The 23,025-nt window shown below is 46.2% G+C and overlaps 1 protein-coding gene across 1 annotated transcript in view; it reads left to right on the top strand.

Annotated features, from left to right (window-relative positions):
- Positions 1-6,139: 6,139 nt before the first annotated feature.
- The window catches only part of LOC119965755 (PH domain leucine-rich repeat-containing protein phosphatase 1-like), a 247,012-nt gene continuing 230,126 nt past the window's right edge, over positions 6,140-23,025 (top strand). Inside the window, 1 exon segment of the mRNA XM_038796547.1 lies at positions 6,140-7,621. Coding sequence (XP_038652475.1) covers positions 6,553-7,621 — 1,069 coding nt within the window. The 5' untranslated portion in view covers positions 6,140-6,552.

Below are 23,025 nucleotides of genomic sequence, written 5' to 3' on the forward strand. Positions count from 1 at the left end.
CTCACTTCCACCCTAACCCCGTAACCCAATAACCCCATCTCATCTTTTGGTCACTAAGGACAATTCATCATGGCCAATCCACCTAACCACTGTGGGAGGAAACCGGAGCACCCGGAGGAAACCCACGCAGACACGGGAGAACGTACAGACTCCACACAGTCCACAACCATCTTGTGCGCTTAGAAGGGACTTTGTAATCCCTTTGTTAATCCATAGAATCCCTACAGTGCAGAAGGAGGCCATTCGGCCCATCGAGTCTGCACCGACCCGCTTCCGTTCCCCTGCCCTATCTCCGTAACCCCATCTAACTTGCACATCTTTGGACTAAGGGGTTATTTAGCAAAGCCAATCCACCTCACCTAACCATTGTGGAAACCATTATAGCTTAAGAGGTTCTTTGTAATTCATGTTAATCTTTAAATCGGTGTGTATTCTTTAAAGCTAAGGGGGAAGTAAAGGAGCATTGCATAACATTCCACCTTTTCATGTTTAAATGTTTTCTTTCCCCCTGTTAAAACTAATTAGTGGTCCTGTTATTCTGTTTCTCCATTCTTTATTTTAAAAGTGTTATGGTCTTGAGCCAGGTTTCCATTTTGGCACCTTTCCATCCAGTTATAATACCAACTGACAGAAAATGAAAGGGGATTAAAGATATGAACGTAAAGTTGTAAAGATACGCAAATACTCCCCTTGCAATATTTTTAAAGATTACATCTGAATTGTATGTTAAGTTTGACTTCCATCAGTCTAGGTCACCGCCCACTATCGCTGGAGAGGTTCCTCATCTCCGAGGCAACAAACAGAGATCGAATATTCTCTTTGGAGGAAAATTAGACAGAGAATCGCCACTGGCTTTCCTCTCCCAAAGTTTTTGCCCAATCAGATGGAACTATGTAAAATCATTAAGCAGGTCAGAAATGTCAGGATGTGGTTGACCTGACCTGCTATGTGGTGAGAGCTTATGAGTTAATATCACCAGAATTAAATGACTCACTGCATTAAATTTAAAAAAAATTACTACCCAATGCAGGTTCAGAATTACTCAGCACAGCGCAAATTGCAAAGATAAAACCTTTCATAGAAGCACAAATCAAGGAAAATTATAACAGTTCAATCAGCTATAGAACATAGAACATAGAACAGTACAGCACAGAACAGGCCCTTCAGCCCTCAATGTTGTGCCGAGCCATGATCACCCTACTCAAACCCACGTATCCACCCTATACCCGTAACCCAACAACCCCCCCCCTCAACCTTACTTTTATTAGGACACTACAGGCAATTTAGCATGGCCAATCGACCTAACCCGCACATCTTTGGACTGTGGGAGGAAACCGGAGCACCCGGAGGAAACCCACGCACACAGGGGGAGGACGTGCAGACTCCACACAGACAGTGACACAGCCGGGAATCGAACCTGGGACCCTGGAGCTGTGAAGCATTTATGCTAACCACCATGCTACCCTGCTGCCCCAGCAGCTATATTATGATCCCAGACAAGACCCCAATAGTGTCTCGGATACTGGACCAAAACTTCAATATTTAGTTTATTTTAAGATTGTGCGGAAAGAATCATTAGCTCCACGAGTGATTGCATTAAAAAATAAAATCATACGGCTTTGGTCTTTCTGAACAAAACTCTAAAATGCAATATTAAACTTTTTAACTTCACACCAGAAAAGAACAGCTTACAATTACCCCGTAACGCGATTATGCTATATGCCATTAACCAACAAGAGAAGAAACATACAGCTCTCAATCTAAACGTTACCAGGGCAAAGAGTAATACTACAGTACAGAACCGATTCTGGGTCTGATTAGAAATCCTTCAGACTCTGGCTGAATGTCTTCAAATACCTGCTTCCGCTGGGTTGTTTCAGCCCTTTCCTGTTCTTCCTTGCTATTTTCTTCCTCCCTCCATTCCCCCAAGTGGCATCCGTGCCCTTAAACTGAGTCTTGTGGTTCATTAGTGCACTTTTGTGGTTGTAAGGTTACTCAACATTGGCAGTTGTACAATCCCAGGGACGTCCTGGGATGGAAGTGGCTTTTGCACAGTGGCAGCTGAGTCCCGATGCAAAGGCTTTGCTACTTATGTAAATGGATGGCCCGGTGGGCTTTCTGCCACGTGCAAAATCTTTGGAAGGAGGGCCGGAAGGTCTAGATGTATTTAACATGGAATTTACAGCGCGGAAGAAGGCTATTCGGTCCATCAAGTCTGTACCACCGCCTAGAAGGAGCACCCCACTTCAGCCCACACCTCCACCCTACCCCAATAACCCAGTAACCCCACCCAACCTTTTGGACACTAAAGGCAATTTAGCATAGCCAATCCACCTAACCTGCACATCTTTGGACTGTGGGAGGAAACCCACGGAGAGCCAGGGAGACCGCGCAAACAGTGACCCAAGGAATCGAACCTGGGACCCTGGAGCTGTGAAGCAACAGTGCTACCATTGCAGCCCAATATTGCCATCCTGAGGAACAGCACCATCAACTGAGTGGTCCCAAGCATGACCCTGCTGCATGTTTAACTATGGCCACTGATCTGGGCAACAATTAAACTGATGACAGCAATGAATCATTGAAGTCTAGATTGTTAAAGCAGAAATAGCCCATTTTGGTTTGAATGCCAAAACCACTATGTTGGTGGAACTAAGGGTATCTGGCATGGGGGCGCCACTGATGTTGCCACATGGTCCAAGCTGGACTACAGTGTTGCAAAACCGTCATCCAAAGGGTGTGTGTGTGTGGTTGGCTGTTGACATAGATCCTATGATGCGACAAATATTTGATATTCAGAATACTGTCTTTTAAAGAGATCGGTAAACTCATTAAATCTAAATCTGTCTCAACAACTCAATTACCCGTTGGCCAATACATTCATCCTCCTTTGTCAAACATCTTTTGCTCCTCCTCACCACCTTTCTAGATTCCTTCACCTCCTTTGTTACCAGACTGCCCGCCATTCAGCCTTGGGTGAGTTGCAAGTTCCTTCAGCTAAAGATTGAAGCCCCTAGAATCATAGAATTTACAGTACAGAAAGAAGCCATTTGGCCCATCAAGTCTACACTGGCCCTTGAAAGAGCACCATACTTAAGCTCCACCCTATCCTCGTAACCCTCCCAGCCTTTGGACACTAAGGGACGTTTTAGCGTGGCCAATCCACATACCCTGCTCACCTTTGGACTGTGGGGAGGAAACCAGAGCACCCGGAGGAAACCCACGCAGACACGGGGAGAAAGTGAAAACTCCACACAGTCACCCGAATTGAACCCATGATCTTGGAGGTGTGAGGAAGCACTGCTAAGCAATGCGCCACCCATTTTTTAATTTTTTCGAGCAGACTGCGTTGACTTCTCCCAGAATATTCATCTGCTTGCCCCTGCTGGATGATCTTCCTCCTGTTTGTCACTGGAGGGGTTCTTCAGCTATCCACGGTACAGTCAAGGTGACGACCATAAACTTTGGTATCATGTCAATAGTGTCCATTTCCGCTCTGGCTGAACCAGATATTTTGCAATCTCGATGTCCTACAGACTCTAAGTTTCCAACCTCAAAACAACTCCACCATAAAGACTACCCACTTTCAACTATATGCTTTGTTTGCATTCTTCCTTAACTCGGCTAATCTGCTGGTGGAGCCGCATCAATGCTTTTGTCACGCTCCACACTATTTTATTCAAATGCTGGCCTGGCTGAGTGTCCACCACCACCACCTTGCTGCTTGTATCTTCACTTGCACCAGGTCTCTGACTAACCTACACTGGCTCATTGTAACCCCCACCCCCAAATTCCTTCAATATAAATTCTCAACCTCCTATTTGATGGTCTCATCTCCACCTACTGTGAAGCCTGTCCCCGATTGACGAGGTGTTTGGCTAATGACTGTTATTGTGGCGGTCACAAAAGCAGCCAACCAGCAGTGGCAATGGGTGGGATCGGGCAGGAGGAGAACAAAACCTGCATTTGGACTCCTGTGGCCTGGAAAAGTTGTTTACAAATTCCATGACTTTTCCAGGTTTTCCATGACCCGCGGGAAACCTGTGCTTTTCAAAGTTAATTTATTGGAATAGCTGTTGCTTAAATTTTAAGTCTGTGGCATTTCAAGTGTGCACCTAAATGGTTATTAAATGTTGTGGGTGCTCCCCCCCCCCCCCCCCCCCCCCCTTTGGGCAGTGAGTTCCAGATACCCACAACCCTCTGGGGTGGGGACTCCTGTGGTGTTGGGAGGGGGCTGCAATGTTGGTGGATCTGGTTTCCAATGCTGTGGGGGTGGTGGGGATGATTTCCATCCCTTCGTTGGGGGAGTTCCAGTGTTGGTGTGCAGGGAGGTTTTCAGTGCTGGGGAGGGGATAGTATTCTGTGCTGGGGTGGAGGTGGGTTTCCATTGATGTACGCTCTGGAATGGGTGGTTTCCAGTGCTGCGATGGCTTCCAGTGTTTCGGGGGGGTGGGGGATGAGAGCTGGTTTCCAATTTTGGGGGCTGCGTGTGTTTTTCCAGGGCTTGGGGGTGGGGGGGCACAATGTCTGCTGTGGGGAGCAGGTGTTCTCTGGTTCTAATGGATGTTCGGACACTAAGCTGCGCATACATAATGATTTTTTTCCAGTGCGTGTGATTTCTAAAGCTGGGAGTGCAGTGTGCGGTTCCCAGTGCTGGGGGGGGGGGGGGGGGGAGGTGCAGTGCGCAGTTCCCAGAGCTGGGGTGGGGCTGCAATGTGCGGTTTCCAGTGCTGGGGTGGGGGCGGGAGGTGCAGTGTGCGGTTCCCAGTGCTGGGGTGGGGGGTGCAGTGTGCGGTTCCCAGTGCTGGGGTGGGGGGTGCAGTGTGCGGTTCCCAGTGCAGGGGTGGGGGCGGTAGGTGCAGTGTGCAGTTCCCAGTGCTTGGGGGGGGGGCAGTGTGCGGTTCCCAGTGCTTGGGGGGGGGGGTGGGGGGCAGTGTGCGGTTCCCAGTGCTTGGGGGGGTGGGGGGCAGTGTGCGGTTCCCAGTGCTTGGGGGGGGGCAGTGTGCGGTTCCCAGTGCTGGGGGGGGGGCAGTGTGCGGTTCCCAGTGCTGGGGGGGGGGGGCAGTGTGCGGTTCCCAGTGCTTGGGGGGGGGCAGTGTGCGGTTCCCAGTGCTTGGGGGGGGGGGGGCAGTGTGCGGTTCCCAGTGCTTGGGGGGGGGGGGGGGCAGTGTGCGGTTCCCAGTGCTGGGGGGGGGGGGCAGTGTGCGGTTCCCAGTGCTTGGGGGGGGGGGGGGGGCAGTGTGCGGTTCCCAGTGCTTGGGGGGGGGGGGGGGGGCAGTGTGCGGTTCCCAGTGCTTGGGGGGGGGGGGCAGTGTGCGGTTCCCAGTGCTTGGGGGGGGGGGGGGGGCAGTGTGCGGTTCCCAGTGCTGGGGGGGGGGGGGGGGGCAGTGTGCGGTTCCCAGTGCTGGGGGGGGGGGGGCAGTGTGCGGTTCCCAGTGCTTGGGGGGGGGGGGGGCAGTGTGCGGTTCCCAGTGCTTGGGGGGGGGGGCAGTGTGCGGTTCCCAGTGCTTGGGGGGGGCAGTGTGCGGTTCCCAGTGCTTGGGGGGGGGGGGCAGTGTGCGGTTCCCAGTGCTTGGGGGGGCAGTGTGCGGTTCCCAGTGCTTGGGGGGGGGGGGGGGGCAGTGTGCGGTTCCCAGTGCTTGGGGGGGGGGGCAGTGTGCGGTTCCCAGTGCTTGGGGGGGGGGGGGGGGGGGGGGGGGTGCTGAGCCACCAGGAGTTGGGAAAAGTATCCAGCTCTGGGCTACAGATGGTGCCGCGCGCCGGGAACTGTAGTTCGCCTGCTTCCCTTTCCCGGGGCGGAGGGGGGCAGTGACAGGACAACATCTCCCGACAGCCCCTACGCTCCGGGAGTGGGAGGGGCTGCCCCTACGCTCCGGGAGTGGGAGGGGCTGCCCCTACGCTCCGGGAGCGGGAGGGGCTGCCTCAACGCTCCGGGAGTGGGAGGGGCTGCCCCTACGCTCCGGGAGTGGGAGGGGCTGCCCCTACGCTCCGGGAGTGGGAGGGGCTGCCTCAACGTCTGTGTGCGCGGGGACTGTGACGTCACGGGGACAGGCTCTTTATGATCACTGACGCAGCTCCACCCCCTTCCCGTGCGCGCACAGCCCGGACGCTATCGCGCTTCATTGATGAAACTGCTCCAGAAAGTCTGGCTGGGAAGAAGGGGGCGGGAGGAGGAGCGAGGCTCATGAATATGCAATGAGGGAGGAGCCGTTGGGAGAGGAAGGAGGAGCCGTTGGGAAGGGGAGGCGCGCGCGGGCTGCTGAATGATGCACGAGGCCGGGGGCCGCCCTCTCGCGCTCAGTGCAGCCCGCCCGCCCGCCCGGCGCTCGAGCGTCTTCCACCCAGCAATGGCGATAGTCAGCCGGAGGCGCTGAGGGCGAGGGAGGCAGGGAAAGCCGCTGACACTTCTCCCCCCCCTCCCCCCCCCCCCCCCCCAGGATGCTGTCATTCCGCCTCGAATCCAGCAAAAGACGAGAGGGGCGGCTTTTGAAATAAAGCGCGAGGGGACATTGTGTGAGTGAGGAGAGAGGAGCGACAACACCACCGGGGAAGATGGAAGGCGCGCTGGCGGATCGCCGTCTCCACAGGGAGTGCTCGGCTGTCCCGAGGTGTAAAAGTGTGAAGTTGAAAGGCAGCAGCGCCGAGGAGTTTCCCAGGCGGGATTCCTGCCGGGGAGGGGGAGGAGGAGGAGGAGGTGGGGGGCCAGCGCCGTGCCCCTCAGCCCCACTCCCTCAGCCCAAGCCCGCTAACCAGAGCTGCAACAACAACCGCTCCGACTCGCTGCTGTCCCGCCGGAGGCTGAGGCGGAACCTCTCTGCTGCCGCCGCCGCGCCTGCCCCCAGCCCCGGCCGCAGCCTGGACCGCCGGAGGGCGGCGGGCGGCAGGCTGAGCGCGGCGGACCGCGAGTGGGTGCGGGCGGACGCGCGGCGGGGCTGCCTGCACCTCTACGACCGCGGGCACTCGGCCGCCTCCTCCTCCTCCTGCTGCCCGCGGCCGCTCCTCTGCACCCTGGACACCACGGCGGCCGAGCTGGGCGCCAGGCTGCTGCGGCCCCGCCAGCCGGCCGAGGCGGGCGGCAGGGTGCTGGGGACGCTGAGGAGCGCCAGGTCGGGGTATGTCTCTCTGGCCAGGCCGGCTGCTCCCACCCGGCAAGGACATGCTCACGGCAACGCAGGACTGTCCCTGGGCAGTGCCGGGCAGCACTCAAACGACTCTGAAACCAACAGGCTCCGGCCTCTGCTGGACACTAACACCACTCAACTCCAATTGCCACTCGCCTCTTTCAAGCCGGCGGCCGTGGACAGCGCCGCTCGGCCCCCAGCCTCGGACAGCATGGCAGCAGGTCCGGAGAACCCAAGTGGCACCGCCGCAGGTGACACCGTGGACAGGTGGGAATCGCGGTGTGACCCCCTGACCGGCACCGCCAGAACCGGCCCCCAAGCTGAAGCCTCACTGATCTACGTGCAACTCCACGGCGAAACTACCAGGAGGCTGGAGCCGCACGAAAGCCCCCTCGAAATTCAAAATGGGTACCTCTTTAAACTGGGATTTAAAGATCCTTGTCGGGTGCAAGAGGAAGGAATGGATGTTGAAATCGGCTGCCTGATTCGATTTTATGCAGGTATGTGTGGTGGGTGATATTGATCTTGCTTTTCCAAAGCAAAATTGGAATGCTACTTGTACTGACTGAAAATGAATAACTTTTTTGCCTTGTTGAACGCAAACCTTCAAATTACTAAACCTGCATAGTACAAATATTCAGGAGCCGTTTAGAACTTTTGCCTGTTCAAAACGACAAAGACTGTATTATACTTGTGGAAAGAAGGGAAAATGGTAGATACTTGACTGTTTACAGTGAGTAACTTAGTTTGCAGGCACATATTTTGGGAAGGTGCAGGTGCCGAAAAGTGTAATTGCAGTAGTCTAACTTGCAGAAAGGTGAGAATTTGTTTTTAATGTTTATAATATATCAAGGAGAATGATTTAAAACCATTGCCATTGAGTAGCTTGCAAATTGTTCAACTGATGAATAAAATGCTTTAAACTAGCATTAACATGTATATTAATAGATGTAGAACATATATGCATCATACATGTCAAGGTTTTAAAGGGAAAATGACACCGATGGAGAAGCACAAGTGAATTGGTTATGTTTTGTTGCTGTGCTTTAAATCATAATCACACCCACATTTGAGCATTGTATGCCTCTCACTGCATGTTTTTTATTTGGACGCGTTGCCCCTTTTATGTTAGTGTAGTTGAATTGGCATTCAAGAGTGTTTCAAATGTGTTTTAGTGCATAATGCTGTTTCTGTTGAGGGTTTAAATAATGCAGTGAAACTGCTTGACTCACTGCCAGAATGTGCTGCACAAAGGTGCAAGTGCTGGGGATAGCTGACTACACTGGTGATTATTATGAGCTTTATCATCGCTACAGATGGTTATTACGTCTTCAGGAATGTAACATAACACTTCCACCCACATGATCAATGATCTTGTGCTTGGCATGAAAATATGACAATGTCCCGAATATAAGTATCAAACTTATTTGCGCTGTCCACAATTTGTGCCATACCTGGCATTCAAATATACGCCAGGCAATTAATGTGTGATATGTTATTGAACCATACCGTACCACCTTGCATGGTTTGACATGACTGGGGGGGGAAACATTTCAGTTCACCAGATCATAACCTATAAGTGTACTGATAGAATAAATCTGCTGTCTAAATGCAAGCTGTTTATATTGCCATAGTTCTGATTAGTCTTGTGTAATTCGATGATTTAAAAACATGTTCATCCAAACACCATTTAACTAAATAAGTTGGATGTGGATCAGAGCGATTCTTGTATATAATCTTCATGTGTTATGAAATATATTTCCTTTTGAAAATGTTGGGAGGTGTGTGCTGAAATGAAAATCTCGTAAGATACTTGGAAATACAGGAATTAATCTTTTTATTGAACCAATAGTGCAATATTATAGAATCTCTACAGTGCAGAAGTAGGCCATTTGACCCATCGACTCTGCGCTCGATATAAATTAACTTTAAAAAAAAAAAAAATTTTTTTATTGGAATTTTGTACAGAAAATATAAAACATAACGACAAACAATGAAATGCAACAAAATAGCCCATAATAATTGTAACAACCCCCAGACCGTATCGACGCATGTATCACATCCCCCCCACCCCCCCAACCCCAATGAACAACAAAAGAACTTAAAAATAAATTTAAATTAAATAAACAAACATAGTCATCGTCTCTCCCCCCCCCCGGGTTGCTGCTGCTACTGTCCCCGCACCCTATCGTTGAGCCAGAAAGTCGAGGAAAGGTTGCCACCGCCTAAAGAACCCTTGTACCGACCCTCTCAGGGCGAATTTGACCTTCTCTAGCTTAATGAAACCTGCCATGTCATTGATCCAGGTCTCCACGCTTGGGGGCCTCGCATCCTTCCATTGTAGCAAGATCCTTCGCCGGGCTACTAGGGACGCAAAGGCCAGCACACCGGCATCTTTCGCCTCCTGCACTCCCGGCTCCACCCCAACCCCAAAAATCACGAGTCCCCATCCTGGCTTGACCCTGGATCCCACCACCCTCGACACTGTCCTCGCCACCCCCTTCCAGAACTCCTCCAGTGCCGGGCATGCCCAGAACATATGGGCATGGTTCGCTGGACTCCCCGAGCACCTGACACACCTGTCTTCACCCCCAAAGAACCTACTCATTCTCGTCCCAGTCATGTGGGCCCGGTGCAGCACCTTGAATTGGATGAGGCTAAGCCGCGCACACTAGGAGGAAGAATTAACCCTCTCCGGGGCATCAGCCCATGTCCCGTCTTCGATCTGTTCCCTCAGTTCCCCCTCCCACTTAGCTTTCAGCTCCTCTACTGACGCCTCCTCTGCCTCCTGCATAACCTTGTAGATATCAGATATCTTCCCCTCTCCGACCCAGACCCCCGAAAGCACCCTGTCACTCACCCCCCTCGCGGGAAGCGAAGGGAATCCCTCCACCTGCCGTCTAGCAAATGCCTTTACCTGCAGATACCTGAACATGTTTCCCGTGGGAGCCCAAATTTCTCCTCCAACTCCCCCACGCTCGCAAACCTCCCATCAATAAACAGGTCCCTCAGCTGTCTGATGCCCGCTCTGTGCCAACCCTGAAATCCCCCATCAATGTTCCCCGGGACGAACCTATGGTTCCCCCTTAACGGAGCCTCCATCGAGCCCCCCACTTCTCCCCTATGTCGCCTCCACTGCCCCCAAATCTTGAGGGTAGCCGCCACCACCGGGCTCGTGGTATACCTCGTAGGAGGGAGCGGCCACGGCGCCGTTACCAGGGCCCCCAGGCTTGTATCTCCACAGGACGCCCTCTCCATCCGTTTCCATGCTGCCCCCTCCATTACCCACTTGCGCACCATCGACAAATTGGCCGCCCAATAATACCCCGAGAGATTGGGTAACGCCAGCTCCCCCCCCCCCCATCTCTACCCCGCTCGAAGAAGACCCTCTTCACCCTCGGGGTCCCATGCGCCAAACAAAGCTCATGATGCTGCTCGTAACCCTTCTAAAAAAGGCCCTAGGGATAAAGATGGGCAAACACTGAAAAGGAACAAGAACCTCGGGAGAACCGTCATTTTGACGGACTGCACTCTACCCGCCAACGATAGCGGCACCATGTCCCACCTTTTAAATTCCTCTTCCATCTGCTCCACCAGCCTGGTAAAATTAAGCTTATGGACAGTCCCCCAACTCCTGGCCACCTGCACCCCCAGGTATCTGAAACTCTTCACTGCCCTCTTAAATGGGAGTCTCCCAATTCCCTCCTCCTGATCACCCGGGTGTACTACAAATACCTCACTCTTGCCTAAATTTAACTTATAGCCCGAGAAGCCCCCAAATTCCGCTAACAGCTCCATCACCCCCGGCATTCCCCCTTCTGGATCCGCCACATACAACAGCAGGTCGTCGGCATACAGCGATACACGATGTTCCTCCCCACCCCGCACCAGACCCCTCCATCTCCCTGACTCCCTCAACGCCATAGCCAAAGGTTCAATCGCCAGTGCAAAGAGCAAGGGGGACAGGGGGCACCCCTGCCTGGTCCCACGGTAGAGCCTAAAGTACTCCGATCTCCTTCCATTTGTAACTACACTTGCCATCGGAGCCGCGTAGAGCAGCCTCACCCATTTGATGAATCCCTCCCCGAATCCGAACCGCTCCAGCACCTCCCACAGGTACCCCCACTCAACTCTATCAAACGCTTTCTCCGCATCCAGCGCAACACTATCTGATATAAATTAACTTGATGAAACAACAAAATTACTGACAAAACAGTAATAGTAAGAACATAAGAAACGGGAACAAGGATAGACCACATGGCCCATTGAATCTGCTCCACCATTCAGCATGATCATGGCTGATATTGGGCTTTAACTCAATTTGTCCGCCCACTCCCCATATCCCTTAATTCGTTGAGGCCAAAAATCTGTCCATACCAGTTTTGAATGTACTCGAAGATGGGACATCCACAACCCTCTGAAGTACGAGTACAGAATTCCAAAGATTCACAACCCTTTGAGTGAACCCTTTGGGGCTGTTTAGCACAGGGCTAAATCGCTGGCTTTGAAAGCAGACCAAGGCAGGCCAGCAGCACGGTTCAATTCCCGTAACAGCCTCCCCGAATAGGCGCTGGAATGTGGTGACTAGGGGCTTTTCACAGTAACTTCATTTGTAGCCTACTTGTGCCAATAAGCGATTTTCATTCATTTCAAGTGATTTCTCCACATCTCAGTCAGAAATGATTGGCCCCTTATCCTGAGACTGTGCCCTCACGTTTTAGATTCTCTGACCAATAGAAACTATCTTTTAGACATCCACCCTATCAAGTCCCATGCAATTTTTGTAGGCTTCAATGAGATCGACTCTCTTCTAAACCCCAACGAATATAAGTCAAATTTACTAGCCTTGTCAAAGGATGAACCCCCTCGCCTCATTCTAGGTACAAATTTAGTGAACCTTCGCTGTACTGCCACCAAAGCACGTATACCCTTTCTTAAATGAGGGATCAAAACTACACACACTACTCCAGATGTGGTCTGGCCAAAACTTTGTGTAACTGTACCAAGACTTCTTTATCCTTGTACTTCAATCCCCATGCAATAAAGGCCAACATGCCATTTGCTTTCTTAATTGCTTGCTGCATTTGCATGCTAACTTTGTGTTCCCTGTACAAGCACACCCAAGTATCTTTGAAGATAAACACTTAAGTTTCTCACCTTTTAAAATAAACTTTCTGCTTTTTTATTCTTATGCCCAAAGTGGATAACTTCATACTTCCCAGTATTGCACTCTATCTGCCATCTTGTTGCCCACTTACTTAAACAGTCTGTCTTTTTGCAGTCTGTGTTCTCCCTGCAACTTACCTTTCCACTTAGCTCGGTATCATCTGCAAAGTTAGATTGATTATTTTCTGTCTCTTCATCTAAGTCTTTAAATACATTGTAAAAAGCTGAGGCCCCAGCACTGACCCTTACAGCACTCTACTATTCATTGCCTGTTGATTTAAAAAAAACACATTTATAGACATTCGATCTGTCAACCAATTATCTATCCATGCTTTTATATTGCCTTCAGCTCCATGAACCCTTATCTTACCTATTAACCTTTGGTGCAACACCTTGTTGAATGTCTTTTAGAAATCCAGGTATGCTATGTCTACTGGTACCCCTCTATCTATCCTCCCAGTTACATCCTCAAAAATCTCAAATTTGTGAAGCATGATTTCCCTTAGTAAAACTATGTTGACCATTTCTAATTATAGTATGCTTTTCTAAATGCATTGTTAAAACTTCCTTAATAATAGATTCTAGCTGACCTATAGCTCACTGTTCTCTTTCTTCCTCCTTTCTTGAAAAGTGGTGTAACGTTTGCCACCATCCAACCCAGTGGGACCATTCATGAAACAAAGGAATTTTGGAAAGTCATAACTAGCATATACATGATCTCTGCAGCCATATCTTTTGTAATGCTAGAGTATAGGCCATCAGGACTCGGGCATTTGTCGAACTTCAGTCCCTTTTTTCCAATACTTTATCTCTTAATAATTTCCTCACTCTTTACAGCCCCATGGTTATCGTCTATTTTTGGTATGGAACTTGTGTCTTCTGCTATGAAGACATACAAAATATTGGTTCAGTGTCTCCTCCATTTCCTCATAATTTCTCCTACCTCTGTTTCTAAGGGACCAATGCTTACTTCGACTACTCTTTTTATATACTTCTAATAACTCATGTTTTTTATATTCCTGGCTCGTTACACTCATTTTATTTTTTCCCTTTTTAATCAACATTTTGGTGGCCCTTTGCTGGGTTCTAAAACACTTTCAACCCTCAGACTTGCTACTTTTTTGCATGTCTTCAAATTCATCAGAGTAATTGTCATCATTGGAGATCATCTGATTTATGTTTCCATTGCAGGATAGTTCTGTTTGTCATTTGTCGTTGATCCACACCAGTAAGCGTTCCTGAAGCACAGTAAAAATAAATGCTTGATTGTCTCTGCTGACAGATTTTCCTTTTGAAGGGATATAACTGCCGTATTCAAACATTAGTGTTATTCATCTGCTACACGTGTCCAGTGGCTCAATCCACTGAACCATCTTGAGCTTCTTTACTGTGTGCTAGTGGGTACATTTTTAATTTGTAACTCTGAATTGCCAAACATGTGTTCAAAGAAGACTATTGTACGCATTTCAAAAATTTGATTACTCAACTAATTTGACAATTATTTCATTATACTGCATTCGTTATATTTAAAGCTATGTTTTAATATAGAACATCATTTAAACTAGAATAGGGTTGATCATCTGAATTATTTATTTACCGGGAGCAGGGGTATGTCCCTGACTGCTCAGATTAGTGAGAGCTCAAAAAGCGCAATTTTTAAATGTGGCTGCTGCAGAACAGTAGACCCAATATTTCAGTGAGTGAGTGGTCACTGGGGGAACAGTGGAAGCAGATAGTTCAGATTAATTCAAATGTAAATTCATTTCTTTCACAAGATTATCTTTTGGGATATGATTTATGAATAATTTGAAACTTGATATGGTGATGGTAGCATACTTGGGAGGGCAGGTGACCATGGCTTTCTATCACTGGGATTTTCTTTGCTTTATGTTTAGGCCTGTTGTAGACTAATTGATAGAGATTGATTGCTGTGACCATTTGTATCATGCTGCTCGGGTGGCAGGAGGCAAACTAGACAAACTTCTTCTTTTTTTGGTCTGGCAATTTCTATTTTTCTGCGTGATTATTAGTTGCTGTCTAGGTACCCAGGAGACCTGCCGTCCTAGGTTTGAATCTTATAAAGCATACATTGATTCAAGAACCGACAGAAGAGTGAAGACCCAAGTGAAGCTTTATCAATAACTCCCTTGTCACATGTAACTGATATTTTCAATAGGTTGCTGCTTAAAAAACAACCACAAGTGTAATTGCATACAATGTGAAAATATTACTTGTTGCACCACAGATATGAGTATTTCTGTCACATTGTTATATAGTTTCAATTAAGTATGTAAACCTTGAAAAGCATGGCTGCAAAAGGTTGAATTTGTTTTTGATAAATGGCAACAAAGTGAAATAAACCCGTCTCACTCTTTTTCTTGCTAAATCTAGAAACGGTATTCAAATGTATTTTTCCCTCACTGTACGTTTTCATGTTTGAACCCACCTGCAGCACATTCTCTTTTTCCTGTTAGGTGAAAGAGAATTTTTTTGTAATTGTTTTTCAAATTGCACAGGTTTTACATTTGAATTATTGTTATTATAAACTTTGATTTAGCACCAAAATGCTAAATGTAAGAGAACATTAATTGCTTGGTGTGTATTTTAGGCAATGTTTGCAAATTGCCAGAAACAAGGGTGTGTTGTTTGTAGGGGCCCAATTCTTTTTTTCCCAATTAAGGAGCAATTTAGCATGGCCAAAGCCTGCACATCTTTGGGTTGTGGGGCTGTGACCCATGCAGACACGGGAAAAATGTGCAAACTCCACACGGGCGGTGACCCGGGGACGGGATCAAACCCGGGTCCTCAGCAGTGCTACGTTCATGTTATCTTATTGAAGATTTTTATCGACCAAGTGATCGCATTATTGATCTGTAACTGAGTTTTGCATCTCAACAAGTGTACTGACTTCACAGGAATCAAGTGTTTTTTTATAAATTGAAGCAATCAATATTCATATGGACGCTGTTCAACTAAAAGGGAAAAAAAGTCCCATAGCAAGTGCGTTTAGCCGTGTGTTTCCCAGCGCGCTCAGCACTGAGAAACACATGACTACAAAACTCCACCCACGTTAGCTCCACTTTATGCATTGAGGAGCTCCGCTCGCTGGAACTCAGTGCAGCGTGATATCGGAATGCTATTTGTCCCAATCTCTGAGGCCTCCCTCAAGCCCCAATGTACCATGTGAGGTCTCTGCACTCCCAAAACAAAGCCCAATTGCCAGTGCACAAAATATGCCAGCTTGACATATTGGCTGGGCCAACCAAATCTTACGCCTCGGGAATCTGTACATTAAAGGGAGACTAGCTCAGAGTTATTGATGATAAATCTGATTACTTTTTAATGCTGGATACCCAGGAGGCAGCTTCCTGAGTTGGTGCTGCCAGCAAATATCCTCACCTGCTGGATCACCATATTGGGAAATTATGAGCAGTTCACATCATTTTTCCATCCAATAAATGGAATTGTGGCTGCTGTGACTGAGATTTCCCTACATTTCCCAACTCGGAGGTGAGGTTCTCTGGTGATAGCACAAACCCAGAAAATTGAGCAGTAAGCTGATTTGTAATAATTGGAGTGTTGAGTTGTGAAGGTAAGCAGTTTTTTTTTCTGACCAGTTTTTCTTTCCAATTTTCTTCCTTTCCTTCCAAGAGGATGATTCCTTCTCGAGCTACAGTTTTTTTTTCCAAAAGCACTGAAAATGTTAGCTGGGATTGCACAGTGGTTACCACTGTTGCTTCACAGCGCCCGGGTCCCAGGTTCGCTTCCCAGCTTCAGTCACTGTGCAAAATCTGCACGTTCTCCCAGTGTCTGTGTGCTTTCCTCTGGGTGCTCCGGTTTCCTCCCACAAGTCCCGAAAGGCATGCTGTTAAGTAATTTGGACATTCTGAATTCTCCCTCAGAGTACGGAAACAGGCGCCGGAGTGGTGCGACCAGAGGATTTTCACAGTAACGTCATTGCAGTATTAATGTAAGCCTACTTGTGATAATATTAAAGGTTATTATTTTGCCTCTCCGCATCCTGCACCTAAATGCTCTTCCAGCAGGGGTTGACGACAGTAGGCAGAAGCCTTCCGGTGGCAAGGTGATAAGTGGTTAGCACTGCTGCCTCATGACGCCGAAGATCCGGGTACAATCTCGGCCCACTGTCCGTTTGGTGTTTGCATATTCTCCCTGTGTCTGTGTGAGTCTCACTCCCACAACCCAAAATATATGCAGGGTAGGTGGAATGGCAACGTTAAATTGCCCCTTAATTGGGGGGGGGGGAAAAGGAGAGAATTGGGTACTCTAAATGTATTTTTTAAAAAAAGAAGCAGAAGCCTTGATGTCTTTCCCCTCCCTAACCGTGCGAATTATAATGTCTTACTATTTTGCTTGTTAAGTGCAGTTACTTAGTACAGACCAAGGATAAAACCTGGGATCTTCCTGGCGTTGCTGGCTTCAGAGCTGAGCCACAATGAGCATTTTCGTAAGTTTACTTTCTGTGTCTGAACTGTCTAGTGTTGCTACTGTCTGGTAGAAGGGCAGCATGATTTCCTTGAAATGTATTTATTTGAATCGGTTTGATAATGTGCTAATTTTACACTAAACAAAACAAGAGTGTAAGTCACTGAATCACTTGCACTGTGCACACGCATACAGGATTTTAGTGAGCATGTCATTTAATCCTTGGACACAGGAAATGGATGTGAACAAGTACAATTTTGTCACTTACTTTCTCATCTACCAAAGATTGGCATTTGTTTTTACTTAAAATACATTGAAAAAGCAGCTGGGCAAATATATTGAAATCTAAGTGAACAAGAAGTAGGGAACCAAAATATGTGCAATTTTACATTGGGGAGGGAAGAAGATGTGCTTTCCCCATAGTCAACCTGTGGTATGAGTTTTGTTAATGTAAATTTTGTAATGACTTCTGTTTACATTGGAGGTCAACAATGTCCTTGTCACTTTGTGAGATGGATGTACTGATGTAGTCATACTTTCTGTCAGTTGTGATATAAAAAACAATATTCCTTCGAAAACAAAATGAATAGACAAGACAACAAGATGAACAGCCATTGGAAACAGTGACTGAGATGTAATTTGCTTACTTTTAGATTACATTCAAAACAAAAATGCTTAAGTGAATGTGACTTGCCTTCTCCAATGTATTTCCTTAACCATATATTCAACGGAGTGGCTTTTTACAGCACTTGGGTTAACATCACAAAGTACAACCTTCCAGTAGACAGAAATACGCTGTTTCCAAGAAGATGTAGAACATGCTGTGCAAAAATTAATCATTCGCATTTTAATTAGTATGAAACTTTACTGCATCGTTGGGTGAACAAACTATTAAAAAGCTAAGATTTTGCTTTGTATATAAATCTTATTAAAGGTTGATCCTTGAAAATAATTCTCATTTGTATTTGTCTGGGCATGACAATTTAATTTAAGCACCCTGTCATTTCAAATATCAGTGTCAATGTTGTTTTGGTACTAACGTCTCTAGTTTTTAAAACTATTCATGTGAATGAAATAAAGTTACTTTTTCTAATTGTCTTTTACAAGTCCTTTCCGCTTGGCAATTAAGAGCAGCAATGTGAACAACCTGAAGCTTCAAATAAAAGGCCTTTTGAAGAACCATGCCAACCATCCTCTGGCCAGTCTAATGTTCCCACGGTTACAGTTGAGGTTGTGCTCAGCCCTGTACTCTTATTTTTTTTGTCTGCTACACTTTATATAGATTACTGATTTATTGACTTGCAATTAACAACTAAAACTCTACTTTGAATGTAACTGGCCTGATTCAGTTTTTTTTTGAAAAGGGGGGTTCTCTTCAACTGCCCGTAATTGTTTAAAGCGTGAAACTGTCTCTTTCTCGAGAATTTTTGGCATTCTCAAATGGCCATCATTTGTTTTTTAAAATCTCGCACACCATGCTTTGAAAGCTTTTTAAAAATTTGTTCTTGGGATGTGGGTGTTGCTGACAGGGCCAGCATTTGTTGCCCACCCCGAGGCTATTTCAGTGGGGGGCAGTTACGAGTCAACCACATCGCTATGTGGGTTTGGAGTCACATGTAGGCCAGACCGGTTAGGGAACGGCAGATTTCCTTCTTTGAAGGGTTTAATGAACCAGATAGGTTTTTACGGCAATCGGCAATGCTCTTTCAGGGTCATCATTCGACTTTTAATTCCAGGTGATGAATTCAAATTTCACCAACTGCCATGGTTGGATTCAAATCTGTTACCCCAGACCATAACCTGGGTCTCTGGATTATTAGTCCAGTGACAATACCACTATAATACCACCTCTCCCAAAATCTTGAATATTTAAACAGCATGCTGCAATTGCTAAGTTCCCACTTTTAAAATGGTTTATATATTTAAAACCGAATCATAGCAGCTTTTTGAGAGCTAGGTGTGTTCATCCATCAGTGCAGTAAAGTATAATGCTAGTTAAAACTCAGTAATTAATGATTGGTTAGTGATTTTAGCAGAGCTTGTTTTAAATCTTGGAAACAGCTTCCTTCTGTCTACTGGAAGAGTTTGTACTTTGTGGTGTTAATCTGGCTGCTGTTTACCAGTGTTGTTAAAAGCCACTCAGTTGAATACGTGTTGAATAAAATACATTGGGGACTAGTTACACTCACTTAAGCATACTTGTTTCCAGTGTAATCTGCAATGTAAGCAAAATAAATCTCAGCCACTGTTTTCAAACACTCCTCCCCCTCCACACCCCAGCAACCCAACAAAAGTATCTGTATAGATTAATTACATTAGTTTGAGTTGCTTTTTTTTTTACTGTCAGTAACTACGTTTCTTGAGATGCTTCTGGAAGTGAAATGAAATGAAAATTGCTTATTGTCACAAGTAGGCTTCAACTGAAGTTACTGTGAAAAGCCCCTAGTCGCCACATTCCGGCGCCTGTTCGGGGAGGCTGGTATGGGAATTGAACCGTGCTGCTGGCTTGCCTTGGTCTGCTTTCAAAGCCAGTGATTTAGCCCTGTGCTAAACCAGCCTCAGGTGTAGAAGCATAACATACTGTCTTCATTCATGATATGCAAAAATAGCTTTAATTTGGCAGATCATTTAAAGTAGGTAAAATCATTCTCAAATTTACGAGGTCTTAATAGATGTTGGAATGGTTAACTTGTTATATACATTTATTGACTGAAAATTTTTTATGTTTTCATTGAGCAGGGTGAGTTAAAGCATCAATTTGTTCTGTAGAACTTCTAGATACTTAGAATGAAACTGTCAAGTTCATAATTCTTGGTCCTGCAGCAGTTAACATTCAGAGATGTGAACTGGCACTTTTCCCCAGAGCTAACTTAGTTACCAAGGAATTTCTTACAATATTTATATGCTAATTAACCATTGCAATTGACATATCTTGCTTGAACACTCTTGCTAAACGTTATAGGAATCTGTCCTCAACCGACTATGTGCTGCCAATGTTTTTTGTTATAAGCTGGATATCAGGAATTTCAATAAGCTATTTCTCATATCAAAAATGCAGCAGGAACAACTTCCATCACATCTGAAAGTTTAAAATGGATGTAGAGTCAAATGCAAAACTTATTGGGAGGGATGAGCAAAGGCTTAATCAAAAAGATGGTGAAAGGGCAGGCAGTCTTAAAGTAGCAGAGGGAGATGGAAAGGGTTCTAGGTGGAAATTCAAGATAGAGACGAGGTAGCTAAAGACATGACAGCCGATGGTCGGTATGGAGGGTGGCACTAGAGATTTGAGTGACAGGAATGGAGATTATTGAAGTCCAGTATAGTTAGTTGGGGAAGGGTTCAGTCAGCTCTGAAAAAATTCAAACCTGTGATTCTATGAATGATAATTTTTAAGTTGTAATATTTGGGGCAGTGCAAGACACTGCAAGTCAGCAGGCACAGGTTGGTGAATGAGCAGAACTTGGTGAGTATTAACACAGTAGCAGGCAGCAGAGCTTTGGGTGAGTTCAGGCAGGGAGGAACATGACGGGCTGGCTCGTCGAAGATTGTAATGTTCAGATCTGGAAGTGCAAATGCATGGATGAAGAAGGTTCAGTGGTGGATGGGCTGAGATAGATATGAAAGTGGGTGGAATAACATCCTAAGATTTAGGATGAGAGGATTTGGAGTCGGAAGTTGAGTTTCGGGTTTCTTGTGATATTATGATAGCGAGCAGTCTGGTTCACCCTCAGAGTATGCAAAATAGTTCAATCTTGGATGGTGGCTTGGAGGGGCATGGATTTAGTAGCAACAATATGGATTTTGTGACAGAGGATGAAAATTATGGCTGCTGTAGAAAACCCTTAAATCAATAGGATACCGTGCTCATTTCTTCTATTCAGAATTGTACTAATAGTCCAAAGCATTCCTAACCGTCAGCCTGAAATAATTGTGTTTCAGTAAACTATCTAAAAGAGAAGAGATGGTAGAAAGTGGAGTCTTGACACCTTATAGATAGATAGATAGAGAAATACAGCACAGAACAGGCCCTTCGGCCCACGATGTTGCGCCGAACTTTTGTCCTAGGTTAATCATAGAATTTTGGACAATTTGTCATGGCCAATCCACCCAACCTGCACATCTTTGGACTGTGGGAGGAAACCGGAGTACCCGGAGGAAACCCACGCAGTCACGGGGAGGATGTGCAGACTCCACACAGACAGTGACCCAAGTCGAAATCGAACTTGGGACCCTGGAGCTGTGAAGCAATTGTGCTATCCACAATGCTACCGTGCTGCCCTTAAGAAGTTAACCTACACTCCCTTATTCTACCCTAATCCAAGTACCTATCCAATAGCCGTTTGAAGGTCCATAAATTTTCTGACTCAACTACTACCACAGGCAGTGCATTCCATGCCCCCACTACTCTCTGGGTAAAGAACCTACCTCTGACATCCCCTCTATATCTTCCACCATTTATCTTAAATTTATGTCCCCTTGTAATGGTGAGTTCCACCCGGGGAAAAAGTCTCTGACTATCTACTCTATCTATTCCCCTGATCATCTTATAAACCTCTATCAAGTCGCCCCTCATCCTTCTCCGTTCCAATGAGAAAAGGCCCAGCACCCTCAATCTTTCCTCGTATGACCTACTCTCCATTCCAGGCAACATCCTGGTAAATCTCCTCTGCACCTTTTCCAAAGCTTCCACATCCTTCCTAAAATGAGGTGACCAGAACTGCACACAGTACTCCAAATGTGGCCTGACCAAGGTTAAATATGACATATATGCTTATATATGACATTACTGACCATCTGCATGTTCTAGGGCAGATTCCTAACAAGTTACACAATGCTTAAAAATATGTTGCCCTCTGGCCTCTCACAGCAATGGTTCGGATGCTTTAAAGCGTGTGATTTTAAATGTTCATTCGTCTTTGCAATTTCATTTTGCAGACATCTATTTCTGTGAATTTTCTTTTTTTTCTTTAAATTTAGAGTAACCAATTCATTTTTCCAATTAAGGGGCAATTTGGCGTGGCCAATCCATGTACCCTGCACATTTTTGGGTTGTGGGGGCGAAACCCACGCAGACATGGGGAGAATGTGCAAACTCCACATGGACAGTGACCTTGGCGCCGTGAGGCAGCAGGGCTTAACCCACTGCGCCACCGTGCTGCCCTTATTTCTGTGAATTTTGATCTTGCATGTTCATGGCTTGGTTTTTCTCTTGGTTGGAATCAACCTGATTTTTAATTCTTTCTCACCTTTATCCTTCAAGGGCCCACCAGTTTCAGTTTTTCTGGCATGCAGCCACAGATTGTTACACTTTTGCTATGTTTTCCTTTTCTTTCAAGTTTTATTGTGTTTGTTTCCTTTGTGCTCCTTTTTCATATTTCTTGTTTATACATTTTTTTCAGTTTAAATGGTCAGGAAAAAAGGTTTAGTCTATTTCCTTGCAGGTTTCAATCCACCCGCCCCCGATTGTTTAAAATAGGGAGAAAACTCCTCCAACGAATTTGTGCATGTAGCCCATCAGCTGCAATAAATGGCTAGGATTTGAAAACCACCTGATAACTAGGCCTCCAATAACTATTTGGTTACATTTCTCTCAGCTATGATGTTTATGATATGGTTCACAAAGTCAGTTATGATAGAAACCAAGCTGTTTCTAAGCCTAAGATGTAACTTTTTTTTCACTACATGAAACCATTAAGTTCCTTAAATAAAACATCACAAATAAGATATCACAAATCTAGTTGTGAGCAATATATGTCCACTATAATGGTGGAAACTGTTCTGTGATGCATCACAGCTGTGTGTAACTTCTGTGACCTACTAGATATGATTTTCTTTTGTAAATTTCAAGTTATTCTATCAACATAGTTTTCTTCAACTTTTTCTTCCTATTCTCTGTTTATCCACCTCAGTACACAATATTTTTGGCCTCTTAAACCATAGTTTCTACTTTCTAAAATAAGCTGCTCTGATTTTTGTTCTGTTAACCACAGCATTTTGCAGTAACATGCGCATTCATCAAATGTGCCAGAAACAACACCAAGTACATCAGAAGCACAATGACTGGCCTCAAGTCTCCATCATTGAATACATTTTATATAGTTCTTGCCAACGACTGATAAAGTTTTGAAGGGATTTTCTTTTGAAGAAAAATCTTTGGGGAGGAGAAAAAATTAGAAGCACTGAATATCATGATACACCTTTCGTGTCACGGGCATCACGCACCACATGCTGGTAAATAAAAGTGTAGCTTATCGCTAGAAAATGAAGGCATTGTCTCTTTAAATACCAAGAA

The sequence above is a fragment of the Scyliorhinus canicula genome, chromosome 5, assembly GCF_902713615.1.
Source record: "Scyliorhinus canicula chromosome 5, sScyCan1.1, whole genome shotgun sequence".
NCBI classification, from domain to species: domain Eukaryota; kingdom Metazoa; phylum Chordata; class Chondrichthyes; order Carcharhiniformes; family Scyliorhinidae; genus Scyliorhinus; species Scyliorhinus canicula.